Source organism: Lycorma delicatula, chromosome 7, assembly GCF_047948215.1.
Source record: "Lycorma delicatula isolate Av1 chromosome 7, ASM4794821v1, whole genome shotgun sequence".
NCBI classification, from domain to species: domain Eukaryota; kingdom Metazoa; phylum Arthropoda; class Insecta; order Hemiptera; family Fulgoridae; genus Lycorma; species Lycorma delicatula.
Window position 1 is genome coordinate 145,172,104 of NC_134461.1, and position 15,028 is coordinate 145,187,131.

General features: G+C 31.2%; 1 protein-coding gene across 1 annotated transcript in view; it reads left to right on the top strand.

The window, feature by feature from the left end:
* The window catches only part of LOC142327282 (5-oxoprolinase), a 79,819-nt gene that overhangs the window by 28,846 nt on the left and 35,945 nt on the right, over positions 1–15,028 (top strand). The window contains exons 3-7 of the mRNA XM_075370180.1: positions 2,418–2,653; positions 5,269–5,431; positions 7,767–7,852; positions 8,654–8,846; positions 14,074–14,334. Of these exons, the coding sequence (XP_075226295.1) occupies positions 2,418–2,653; positions 5,269–5,431; positions 7,767–7,852; positions 8,654–8,846; positions 14,074–14,334 (939 nt within the window). The remainder of the gene's footprint in view (positions 1–2,417; positions 2,654–5,268; positions 5,432–7,766; positions 7,853–8,653; positions 8,847–14,073; positions 14,335–15,028) is intronic.

The following is a 15,028-nucleotide window of genomic DNA, read 5'->3' on the forward strand; positions in this document are numbered from 1 at the left end:
TTTAAACACCAGTAACTGTACAAATATTATACACTACTTTTATAAGAAAGTTTAAGAGTAGCAACTTATAAATTCTTCAAGAATCAGGTATATCTTCTGCTGTAATAATTACAGTGGTCTTTTTGAGAAACTCACATTAATGTAAGAAAATAGAAGAAAAATAATAATAATTTGTTTGTCATGTAATATAAAATAGGAAAATAATAGGATATAATATTTTTATATAAAATTATTATTAATTCTGTATATGAATCACATGATTACATAACATTCTATTTTCATTCCTTGATCATTCCTAGAAAGATTTTATTAATCTTCTGTTTTTTATTAAAAAAAAGTAATTACAGCCATAAAACATTATTTGTTTGAATTAAAAGACAGACAAATCTGTTGGATGTTAAATACTTGTAGTGCGAATTTAAATAAGCTTAAAATTACAGTAATCCAAACTGTCAATAAACAAACATATGTAGTAGATAAATATTGGAACATTTTGGGGATAGAATCTAAAAATATTATCATTAATTATATTTTGTAATGGTTCAACTGATGTAAGCCAAGTCTTATTAAAATCTTTTGGTCGTTGTAAAATTGTAAAAATTAAATTTTGTATTATTATTATTATTATTATTATTATTATTATTAGACATAAAATTTCATTTATAATTATCTCTTCAAATCCATGGAGGGTGATTAATTTATATGAAATACACACAATTTTGAAACTAAGCGAATAATTTAATATGAGAAAGTTGCAAAAGATAAACATATTTTCCCACATTCTAGACAGTTCACATTTGGTAGCAGTTACTTAAGCTTGTTTTTTGCATTCTTCCTCTCATTTTTAACAAAATTCTGGTTTTTGTTAGTTTTTATCGATTTAATGGTTGTTTATTTATGGTTTTTATTAATATATGTGTTTTTTGTTTTCCGTTCTTTAGATCTATTTACCTAGAAAAAAGATAATGAAACCAATTAAAAAAAGCACTGAAAAACAAAGGTTATAAATGAATACTAGTTTAAAACATTGATAATTTTGTTTTAAGGTACTATATTCCTCTTTATGTTTTGACTATTTGAGGTTGTCACCAAATTAATGGTTTGTTATTTAGAGGGTAGATTCAGTTACTTGAAAGTTAAAGAGTAGTGTAATTTTTTTACCGTTTTGCTCAGTTTTGAAGTTAGTTTAATTTATTTTTTAAGATATATTTTGTAAAAAAATATGCTCTATATATACTAGTCATAAATAATATATTTTTTAAAGTAACTCAGATTGATAGTAGCTTACAATGTAAATTTCGTGAAAATACTGTAAATTTGTATGTTGTAAACTATTTAATTGAATTTTTTATTTTATACATATATGCTTTCATTAAATATGAATATTAATCAATCTTAATTCATTTAGTGTACAAAATGATATTTATTTAAAATATATATATATATATATATATATATATAAATTTAATTAAAGTAATTTATATTTAAAAAGTATTATTAAAAAAAAAATAAAAAAAATATCAGTAATAGAAAATATTTTATTTTACAATGACAAAAAAATTAATTTTACTACGCTAGTGTAAATTGTCAAGGCCAAGTTTTCATAATACCAAAATTTGGTGTCTAAAGATGCATGCTTATCAGGTATTTTGTAAAAAGGTAGATAAAGTAATAAATACTGTAATTTATTGTAATAATTATCATGTTATGTAATAATTTTTAATTATGTATAATTTATATAGTGTAATTTATAAGTTAGTATGAAATAGCAAAATTCATATTTACATTTGCTTTTTTCTATTAAAAATTAAGTGGTTTGAAGTAATTTTTCTTTAGTTACAGTAGTAGATCCACGTATATCAAAATTGTATTGTTTCTCTCCATATACCATGTTCATGGGGCATGAAAAGATCTGCATGGTACACGAAGATCTTGTTTAGAGATCTCCAGTTTTTTCCAGTTAACAGTCTTAACTACACTTGTGCTAGTTTCCAGCATTTTTTGTATATCACATTGCGAACCTTATCTCTCCAGCAAATTTTAAGTAATCATCAATAGACCACATCTCAGAGGCCTCAATTTTCTTTAGCATTGGTTTTGATAAGCAGTATGTTATATTCTTGTCTTACTATCTTCTAGAATTGATGAGATCGTAATCATGACTCTGTTACTTGTGAGTACTGTTCTCTCAATTTACGAGTACATCATAAAGAAAAAACTATTTACTTCACCTATTTCACATTTTTACTGGATCAGTTGAATACCAGCATGCCTGTTGCCTGTGTAATAAAATACTGCTTAGGTGTTATTATAAGCATGGAACAGTTATTATAAGTAAGTTAACAACATGCTTTTGCTAACTGTCCATATTTACAACATATGTTACTTATTCTAGTTATAGTTTTTATACGTTATAGGAATTGGTGACTCCTGATGTACTTTATAAAGATGTTATAGAAGTTGACTGTCGTGTAGTACCTTCTATGGATGGAAAATGTAAAATGAAACATAATTGGCCAAGAGTCACAGGAAAAACTGGTGAAGATCTATTTATTACAAAAGCATTAGATAAGGAAACGCTTCGCATAAATTTTATTAAATTAAAAGAAAAAGGAATTAAAAGTATAGCTGTTGTATTAATGCATTCCTATACGTATGTATGATTGCTTTATTATTTTAAAAATTATTTGTAATTTGCTGTGTTGTATATTTTTTATTTAAATTAGCGTACCACATTTGAAGAAAGATTAATGCAGATTTGGCTATAAAAACTTTCCAGTGATCTCAGGTTTTTGACCATTCCCCTTATACATTTCCAAATTCCATGTTAAATAAAGTGCATATAGTACAATACATAACAGCATTTTTGTGAAAATTTTGGTTTTCTATATTATTAATATAGATAATCATAAAATAACTATTTCATCCTCACTGGATGACTGATCAGCAATTCCGTAAAAACCTAAATTCTGTATAATTGAGAACAGTTCCAGCCCCCATAAAACCTTTAGATCAAGTCCTGTTGTAGATCAGGTCCTTGCTGACATCACTTTGGGATAGGTTTTAGCATCTTATTTGACCTGTCTTAAAAGAAAGCCAAATCGCCCAGCCTTTGACCTAGTCCTTGGAAATCCTTATTTACGAAGGTATGAGGACCATCCATGTTATACTGCACCTTTTGGTATTCATACTCGACATTTACTGCTCCTTATAAATGTTGACACACCTTCTATTTTTCCAGTATATCTGTGTTCATATCCTCCGTGGAGAATCAACCCTATAAATTTTATGTTTGATCACATGATATACAATAAGGAATTAACACCACCTACTTTCTTTCAGCAAATGTTTCAGCATATTCTCTCCAAGATAAAACCAAATGCACTAGTATATACAGATGGATCGAAACAAAACGATACCGTTGGATGCGTATTTATTGTTAATGACTGAACCTATATGTTTGGTTTACCTGGTATTACAAGTGTATTTACTGCTAAACTATATGCTATAAATAAGGCTCTGAATATCAGTATCATCATATCCTTATTTGTAGCAACTCATATAGTGCTGTCCAAGCCTTAGAGAAATTTTATTCCAGACATCCCATCATCACTGAAATCTACAATGCAATCTCTGGGTTGAACCATCACAACACACAAGTGAGTTTCTGCTGGATCCCTAGCCCCGTGGGGATTCTGGGTACTCGAGTTACTACATCCGACTTTATTAACTGTATTAAACTCACACTTCGCACAAGGTAGCAAGATGACTGGATTGGTACAGTAGACAACAATCTTCGACATGTCAAAGATACTGTGTTGCCATGAAATTCCTCCCTCAGGAAAATTCACCAAGAAGAAACGGTCCTCTGCCGATTGTGGATAGGGCATATGTGACAGGTATCTGATGTTAGCAGAAAATGCACCACTATGCGCATGATATGACTGCCGTTTAACTGTTCACCATATCTTTGTGAATTGTGTATGTTATGCGGCCTTATGTCGCAAATTTAAACAATCCAGAAAGATTCGTCGTATCCTAGACAATGAAAAGAATGTGTTAGATCAGATACTGTTATTCCTACGGAGTATAAATATGTTTCACAAAATCTAATATTTACCTAGTTTTGGTATTTGTGTAGTAATTCTTGAGCAAAAGTTTTTTATTTTGGTTACTATTTTATTTTAATGATCACAGTCTTAAACTTAGAACTTTAATCTTTGTTATCCATGTAGGGGCCCTTTATACCCATTATGGATAAATTCTATATTTTTTGTTTCTTATTCTTGTATTCGTCTTAAATAAATTTATTTTTTGTTAAGACTCTGTCATGTTAGTTGTAAGATTTTCGTGTTATTAGTTTTAAGTTTTTAGTGATATCTCATCTGTGGTATTAGCTTTAAGTTTTAGTTGTTTTTTTTCCTTTTTTTAATATTTTAATTTTAATCTAGCTTTAGTTTTTAACTTTTTATTTTTTTCTTGTATGTTTTTTTAGTTGTAAGTTAGTAATATTAGTTTTTAACTTTTCAGTCATATTTTATATATATTATTACATTTAAGTTTTAATTATTTTTTTTAATAATTTTAATGTAGTTTTAATTTTTAGTTTTGTTTAAAATATGCATTATAATATGTTTGATCCAGATGATGATAATACAAAAGTGTTTTTCATCCTCAAAAAAAAAAAAATTGTCTATATAGTAAGAGCCTGTGTAAAGCTGTTATAAAAATATCAGCCTAGTTAACAAAAACCATTCTTCAAATATACTATTTGTTTCCCTGACTGATTCTTTATATAAAGTTTTAAGAAAAAACCCAGATACTAGAGCTCATTACCATTACAATTCAGCCATCATTGCTGTTGTCAATTCTTTTACTATTTTCTGTAGCAAAAGCTCTCATCTATTCATAATTACTCACCACTTATACCAGTCCTCCTCAACACAGCCTATCAGTTGGAAATACTGATGGCTGTTCTACAGAAAAACTTCCTTTTTATTTATCACATAAAAATTTTAGTAGGTACATTTGTAAAGTAGTCAACTAAAGAAAGTAGCAAATTACCTTTAAATGTCATATGTCTATTTACTTTGGTACATATAATGTTCTCTATCTTAAACAATGGATAAGTTGTTTGTTGAATTTCTATTGATTCAATTGTAAAAATATCAGAGAAATGTTCTTAAATTATAAAATTTAACTGATTTTAAAATAAATTTGTTGATTTTAGAGCTACATATTTTTGTCTTTTTATTGTTCTTTTGTCAGATATGTAGAAGACGAACTATTAGTCGGTGAAGTGGCACGTTCCGTTGGTTTTGATCATGTTTCATTATCACATGAAGTTATGCCAATGACTAGAATTGTTGCTAGAGGATTTACAGCTTGTGCTGATGCTTATTTAACTCCTCACATTAAAAAATATGTTCAGGTAATTTATTTATTGTTGGATAGTGAAATTTTTCAATGAATAACTTCACATTAGTTTGTTAATGAAAAAAAAAAAAGGACTAAAAGAATCTTGATGTAGAGTGTGGCCGGAGTGTGTCTGGTCGGATGTAGAGTGTGTACCCCTAAAGTTAACAAAAAATATGAGGTGGAATATGTGTTTCAAACATACTGTATTTTGATTGGGGTCGGGGTTCGGTTGGCAAAACAGTTTTTTATAATGTCACAGACTCTGAGTAAAAGACAGTTTTGCTGAAATGGCAGACATGAGTAGTTACAGCGTTGAGGAGCAGTTAGTGACAACAATATGGGTTCATGAACGACAACATACAAATCAAACGATGATGCTAATTAGTGATATGTTTCAGCAGTGCTTTAATAAGCCGCCACCATGCAAAGCAATAAAGTGGCTTGGGAAACATGTGCGTTTTAATTTTTTTTTTTTTTTTTAACTTCTGGGTTCGTAGTCAAGCAATTCTTTCTGCAGAGAATCAGATGAGTGTTTTGTAGTGTGTGTGAAAAATGCCATGCCACAGCGGGATTCGAACCCAGGACCTCCAGGTAAAAGGCCAAGATGCTTCCACTCGCGCCACGGAGGCTGGCATGTGGGTTTGAATTAGGCAGTGTTAAAGATACACCGTGGAGTGGATGAAAAATAACGGGGTTAGAAATATGTGCTGCTGTTGGAGTTTCCATTGAATAGTCCTCAATGAAATCAACTTTTAAACAGTCAGCTGAACTTTGTATACTACAGTTGACAATGCAAGACCACATGAAATAGGACCTGAAAGTTAGGCCATTTCGTCCAATGTTCATCAATAAATTGTCAGATGCAGACATGGAACATCCCGCTGCATCCTGCCGGGCTTTATTAGAAAAATTTGTCGCTGCAGCACACTGTGTAAAGGTGCTTTTTACTGATGAATGTGCAATATATCGCAGTTTGTGTGCAGAAAATGTGTTATTTTGGACAAAAGAAAATCCTTATCATGCGACAAAGTTGGAAAGAAATCCACCACACATCATGATAAGGATTGGAATGACAGCTCATCATTTGTTTGGTCCTCATTTTTTTAATGGGCCAGTGAATGTTATTTAGAAGTGTTGGAGACATGGTTAATACCACAGCTTCAAGAGAAGAATCTCATGTAATGACTATGGTTACAGCAGGATGGAGCACCTACACATTTTGCTCTATCAGTCCACGTGTTTCTGAATGAAAAATTTCCAGAACGTTGGATTGGCCACAGTACTCCAGCATCACCAGCTTTGTTATCATGGCCACCATGAAGTCCTGATCTCACCACACTACACAATTCATTATGGAAAATTATCAAGGCACATGTATGTGCGCGTTGCTACACTACAAGTGCATGATGCTATGAGGGATGCCTTTCATAATGTAACTACAAATTTTCTGTTGCATGTCACAGATGACATGGCGATGTATAGATTTGTGCGTGCAACATGAAAGCGAACACACAGACCCACTGGAGCATTAAAATTAATACTATGTAACAATTGAGTAAATAAAATAATTCATTATTTCATTTAAATAAAATAATTTATCATATTTTTAATTGATAACTCATTACAAATTTTTAGTTCTAACTTTAGAAGATATGGTGACTTCCCGACCACTCTGTATGTCTGCTGTAAAGCAATTTGTAATCATTCTTACTTACATTTAATAAATAATATTTTGAGGGGTTCTATACATATAGAAGGATTTTAGTTGTTAGATGATATTAAATGCAATAGCAATTTGAATAGTCGATCTTTCTAACCATGGAATTCCGTGAACTAGATATTAAGGTTTTACTAACAGACATTAAGGAGGTTTCTCTTTCCTAAAAGGTCAAAATTTTCATTTTTATTACAAAAATGATAAGGAATATTTTTTATATAGAATCTGTTATTTTTTTCTAAAGATGTATTATGAATGCTAAAGAAGATATTTATTAAAGTATAAATTACTAAACAAATTTGATCATTTTCATGTATGTTGACCGAACTTTCACACAGAATATGAAATTATTTCCTTCTAAGGTTTGAAAAATATTCATACATATTGCTAGAAATTTGTTCATCTGTGAATAGATAAGGACATTATTGGATGATTTAATTTTTGACAAAAACATCAGCATCACATATTTGAAATATATTTTCAAATATGTGAAATTCTGAAATAGCTTAATTATATATAAGGAATTAATGGTCGAGTTAAAATAAAACAATATGAAAATAGTAATAGACAATTTAAAAACTACGATTTCTTTATAATAGTGTAATTAATTAATCTTTTATTTATTTCTCAGGGTTTTGCATCTGGTTTTAAAGATAATCTTAAAGGTGTAAATGTACTTTTTATGCAAAGTGACGGTGGCCTTACTCCAATGGATGTGTATGTATTTTTACTTCATGCTTTATATTACATTAAATTGCTCTAATTTTTATTTTATTTCACCAAAAACATGGTGGTAAAAGTTATAATTAAAATAAACTATTTTCATGAAATTCAAGTAATGTTTCTTAATAAAAATTAGTATTCATATAAAATTAAAAAAAAGTAATATAACACAAAAATTTGGAAGCGTGAGTTCCATCAGTAGTGTGAGTTATACATGAGTTGAGCAATCGCTCGGAAAAAACTTTTAGTAGTATATTTTTATATTTTGGAAATGAGTCATTTAATTTAAAAAAAATGATAATCACATTTTGTCATACCGTTCAAGAAATCTTAATAAAAATATTTGTCGCTATTCACTTGATTCCTTACATCATTTTATCAGCCTTATATCATTTTATTTGAAGTGCCATAAGTATAACGCTGTAAACTAACTTGCATGAGACACTTGTCACCCCAGAAATGGCCTGGTCATTCTTTAGAATAACAAGCCATACCAGACTTGTAAAAGAAGTGAATAGTGAATGATTTCATGTTATCTTCTTTACTAAACATATATATTATTGAATATCAACCAGTAAATCCCATAGAAATACCCATGATATTCAATCATATATAAATGAAAAATAATTCTGTTTGCTGGCTTTATAGCGATCATCATTTCTCTTAAAAAAAGGAAGCTTCACTAGTGTTGCTAGTTGAAAATAAAACACCTTAGCTGTTTAAATGTATTGTACTTTTTATACATGTAATATAAGAAGAAACATATTATTTATTTTATTTTTATTCTTTTTTTAGATTTAATGGTTCAAGAGCAGTTTTATCTGGTCCAGCTGGAGGTGTGGTTGGATATGCTGCAACAACTCCTGGAGATCAACCAGTTATTGGTTTTGATATGGGTGGTACATCTACAGATGTCAGCCGATTTGCTGGTTCTTATGAACATGTATTTGAATCAACTACTGCTGGTGTCACCATTCAAGCTCCTCAAGTAATTATTAAATTAGACTTGCAGAAAATATATATTAACAGTTGACTATCATTTTAAATCTTATGATACTAATGATGATCTTATGAATCTAAAGATGGTAAAAATAATAGAAATTAACAGAAGATTTATTACAAATAAAATTTTAAAAATTTAGTTGTTTTAAATCTTAAGTTGTCAGTATTTGATCTTAGACAATAAAAGCAAATATACATTTGTTTATTAAATAATTATGTTTATATGGTATATGTAAGATAATTTACACGCTACTGACACATATGGCAGGCAATTAAGTAAATTCTTGTCAAATGTTAAAAAAATTAAAAAAGTATATAATAAATAAATTTTAGAAAAGCCAACCGACTACTGCTTACAAGGAGACTTAAGTAGAACGTTGAACTATATGAATATACAAATAAAGAATTACATAAAAAATGTTCTATTCTGAGTAAAATTATGAATTACAGGATCCATGGTGACCATATCTCACCTTTTTGACCAATTGTAGCCAAAATTAAATGTTATCATTGATATATATTTACAAGCTATTGTAAAAGATTTCATAAAAATCGTTCGGTCCAGTCTGAAGATATCAAATAAAATGATAACTGACAAAAAAAAAATTATGCTTATGTTCCCCATCCCTGAATGAAATTGCTCGAATACATAACCGTAGTGACATACTAATGGAATGGAATCATCTAATTAGTTCAAGAAAGTGACTTTGAGTACAGAAAAAAGAAAGAAATGACTTTTACCTTTACCCCTTTGTAAGGGTATGAATATGATTAAACCCTATCAGAAAGTATCTTAATACCTAAGATGGTATTAAGTATCAGAAAAAAAATTCACCTATATCTTTTGACTAAAATGTTGATACATCCTGACCCCGTAGGGGAAGACACCCACCATAGACAGTTGCGGTTGTCACGCCACCCCCTCTGTATCTAGCCCTTATGGGCTTTACCAGAGGTTATCTTCAAAACCTTATCAAAAGGCATCTCTCAGGCTTGTTCTTGCCTCAGTCAAGATGCCACCGATGCGAATGCCACATATGACATTCCCATCGGTGAACTATTATCCCTAAAAAAAAAAAACACATCTTATGTTAGTCTCAAACAAGACTGAATAAACAAAATATGGAAAAGAATTGAAATCCACTACCTACCTGAAGGTAAAAACCGCTGAGTTCAACCCGCAATTACAACAAAACAAACCGACAACAAAATCTTACCGATTACAAAATAAACAAAAGAAGTACGCAGGAAGGCCCAGGCAGCACCCTAAATGCCCTTGACAATCCTTTCTTTTGCCAAATAGTGTATAAAATTATCAACTATTATTCATTTGGCCTGGTTTTGCCAATTGACACAGAGATCCAGCGCCGACCCGATAATATTCATCTGACAGATAGTCTCTGTGTGTATCAAATCATACTTTGAACAAATATACAAAACATGATGTATATCGTCCAGTTGTCCGCATTGTTGATACAGAAACTTTAAAGTTTATCCCTATCCCTTTGATCAATTTTTTACCAGAATTAAATAGCATCAATACCTCATGTACAGAAATCATAGTGCCAAATTAGTCGGGCTAATATATCAATGTATGTATATATTGTTATCACATATATGCCTAATTTAACATCGGCAGGCGATAACGGTAGCAACGATATGAGCAAGTGCACAGTATACGGACGCAGACATACAAGCATCACTCCCACCGTGCACTTCTCCCACCATAGTGGCACTGCAGCTCCACCACTCTCGGGCCCCTATAAAAGAGCATGCAGGAGAGTGAATTGGCAATTCAACTTCAACCATCACTAGAAGAAGACCAAGAAGAAGAAGAAGAAGATGGAAGAAGACAGAAGAAGTTCCCTGGCCAGCTCAACATCTCAACATGAGACCTCCCAGTGGATGCCAACATCTCCACCGGAGCAGCAGGCCTGGCCGGCCTGCCAAGGGAGTCGCTGGATGTGAACGCTACCTTCCTGCTCCAGCTCCAGCTTACCAGGCTTCAATCACCTTCGCCGGCGGACTCAGCCACAGGAGCCAGCCCAGCGTGGGATTGCTTGGCGGTTCTCTCCTTGGCCAGTGTCGGTTCACTGTGGGTCGCTGTGGGGCCGACACTGTGGGGCTCTGGGGGCCATCACTGCCACGCTTTAGTGGGAACCAACTGCCGCTGAGGGAAAGCTCAGTCGGACTGCAATGGACGAGCTGTAACTCCCCAGCCTTGCCGTAGACCAGCTTCCGGACCCAACAGCTCTTCTCAGAGCTAATGCAAAAACGGCCCTTTTCAGGGCCACCATGAGGTTAGTAAGTGCCACATGCCGTCGAATGGCTTCGACGGCACGTGGCACGTTTAGTTTTATATGTATTAGTAACATAGTTAAGAATGCAAATTTGATTTCTTCAGTTTGATTTGATCTTTCAGTGATGAAACTAATCATCTTTCAAAATATTTTAATAAAACTCTCAGTTAAATTTATTTTGGGAATATTTTTTTTTAATTCAGTAATTGTTAGTGTAATGTAATTAACATCAGTTAAATTTTTAAGAAAATAGATTGTTGGGATTATTTTCAAGTTCAAATCTTTTGAATTTAATTTGTTTTTTAGCTTGCAATCTTATGGCTATGATTTAAATAAATTTTGTCATTCTCTTCATCAACTAGTGTCTAAAGGTTTGATATTATATATAAAATAGTAAACTGTATATCCTATAAAAAATAATTACAAAACACTAGGAAAGTCTTCGTGAGTATAATTGAGTCCAAAATGCATGTAATAGCTAAGTAATAATCAGTGCCTTATGAAATTGAATGAAAAACATTTTTATAGATAAATTGTCTTTATTAAATACAGACATAAATTATAATACTTCAGTCTTAATAATGTAGATATGTCTTTACCAGGTTATCTGCCATGCCAGTTATTAAACTGATAGGTTACAAAAAAAAGGAAAAGAAATTAAATTTACTGATAAAAATAAATTAACAGATTAAGTAAATTAAAAAATCAGCTAGTGTACATTATTAAAATGAAATTTCCCTCTTAAAAAAAGGCAAAACAATTACAAAATAGATTAATTATGTTAAATTAACTAGACTTATAATAATATAAGAAGTATTGGAAAGCACCCCTTAAACTCACCTGGGCGAACCCTCCTCCATCTAATTCATTTGCTCCATATAACTCTTCAATATATTCCACTCACTTATCGACCTTTCGTATTATAAATTGATGTACCATCTTTATTTAACATTAATTAATTATTATTAAATTTTAATTTATGAACCACAAAATTCTCCTTAACTTTTCCGTACGCTCCGTCTATTTTACCAATGATCATTTCTCTTTCCACTTCTGAACACTTTTCTTTAATCCATCAGCTGCAATATATCCTCTGATATCCAAGATTTTCTACCAGTTCTCTTTGTTCCACCTAAGTTTGCTTCTACTGATTTAAGAATTTTCTTTTTAACATACTCCCATTCTCCTTCTATACTTTCTACTTTATCGTTTTTACTCAGACCTCTTGCAATGTCCTCCTCAAAAATCTTTATTTACCTCCTCTTCCTCAAGCTTATCTAAATTCCACCTTTTTTTGACACCTTTTCTTCAGGTTTTTAAATCCTAATCTACATTTCATTATCACTAAATTATGGTCACTATCAATGTCTGCTCCAGGATATGCTTGCAATTGACAAGTTGATTTCTAAATATCTGTTTAATAATGATATAATGTATCTGACACCTTACAGTATCTCCAGACTTTTTCCATGTGTATATTCTTCTATTATGATTTTTAAACTGTGTGTTGGCAATTACTAAATTATAATTTGTACAAAACTCAATATGTTGGTCCCCTCTTTCATTCCTTTTTTCCAGCCCGTATACTCCCACAATATTTCCTTCCTTGTCTTTTCTGATGCTTGCATTCCAGTCTCCAACTATTATTAAATTTTCATCCCCTTTTATGGGTTTAATTGCTTCGTCAATTTCTTCGTATACATAGTACCTCATCATCATCATCATGAGCACTTGTAGGCATGTAGATGTTAATAATTGTTGTCAACTTAGGTTTTGATTTTATTCTTATTACAATGATTCTATCGCTAAGTTTTTTGAAATACTCTTTTCTCTTCCCTATCTTCTTGTTCATTACGAAACCTACTCCTCCTGCCCTGCCCTTTACTTGAAGCTGAGTTAATTCTAAAATCACCTAACCAAAAGTTGTTTCTTCTTCCCACTGAAGGTCACTAATTTCTACTACATCTACATTTAACCAATCCATTTCCCTCTTTAAATTTTCTAACCTACTAACCTGTTTTAGACTTCTAACATTCCACGCTCCGACTCATAGAATCTTATCTTTCAATTTTCTGGTGATCCTTTCCTTAGTAGGCCCCACTCAGAGATCCAAATGGAGGACTAGTTTACCACTAGGATATTTTACCAAGAAAGGTGCCACCATCTTTGTTACATGAAAATTCAGAGAGTTACATTTTCTTGAAAAAAAAAACACAGTCGTAGTTTTACATTGCTTTCAGCTGCGCAGTATTCAGAAGATTGACTGATGTTGATATGTCCTCCTGACCTAAGCCCTTAACAACTACTGAAAGAGCTGCTGATCTCTTTCAACAATAATTCCTTAGTCTGGCTCTCAACAGATAACTCTCCGATATGGTTGCACCTTCAGTCCAGTTACTGTGTATCACTGAGCACCCTTTCACCATCGGCAAAATCTCATGATTCATAGAGGGAGCCTTAAAATATAAGAAAGGGATATCTGGCTTTTACTCATTTCATAGTAATGATTAATTTTTGTGGAAATTATAACTAATGTTTTGGTGATTTATTTGAATGTGATTTAGACATTTTTTTGTAATAAATTTTAATATTTAAATTTATTTTAAGTGTTTTTTTTATTTATTAATATACTCGTTCTTTTCCTTATCATTAAATTATTATTTATATAATTATTGTACTAAAAAGAAATTGGACAGATCTACTTCCTCCAGAACAGTCATAGATCCTTATCTATAAAGGAAAGGAGAAAAGGAAGATGGTAATCTTTTGTCACAACTGTTACTATTTATACTGAATATTTCATTAATATAATTAATCACCTACAATGTAAAGAATACAATTTCTTACACTTTTTTTAAATATTCTTTTCTTGTATTTAGAATAATTTAATTAAAAAATATATTATTTTTTTAGTTGGATGTTAATACAGTGGCTGCTGGTGGAGGTTCTTGCCTTTTCTTCAGATCAGGATTATTTGTAGTCGGTCCAGAAAGTGCTGGTGCTCATCCTGGTCCAACATGTTATCGTAAAGGAGGACCCCTTACAGTAACTGATGCTAATCTTTGTCTGGGTCGATTACTTCCTGAATATTTTCCAAAAATCTTTGGTCCTGATGAAAAACAGCCTCTTGATAAACAAGCTACTCTTGATGCATTTCATGAAATTACTAAGGAGGTTTGTATTTTAATATGTTCTTTCATTATAAATATGTTGTATAAAATCATAGTATTCATACAAATCTTCTACACAGTTTTAAACAAAAATACAGTGATACATTAATGAAGTCCTCCATAGGAATAGAGTCAATATCTTGCTAACCACCTAATAGACACAACCTTGACCAGACCTTGACTTTCTACACTTACACAAGGGACCACACCTTAATGTATTAGAATTTTATGAACTATATAAACCTAACAAAAACACTCAGTTATGATATAATAAATAAATGGACATAATTCAAATTGTTTATGTTATTCTTCCCACTTAAAAAAAAGCAACTGCCAGTATTAACATCAATAGAGATCAGTGTGAATACAGCAGAACTACTTCACTGAAGTTGATTGCAAACAAAAGAAAAAATGTTATTCGAAGTTGAGTGGCTGTTATATTGACCTCCAGCTTGATGGACCAGGGTATTCTGATTTTATAATTCTGTTCCTAGGGCAGAGTAAACAACTGATTCTGAATCCTTGTCTCTTAGGGTATGTTCCTATGATTATTTTAATGAAGTATCACTATTTTACACAAAAGTATAATGTTTATTGTGTTGTGCATTATCTATATATTATTTTTCTAATCCTGCTCAACTAACTGGAAATTGCTATAAAGAGATTTCTTTTTAATATTATATTTAACGTTACTATTT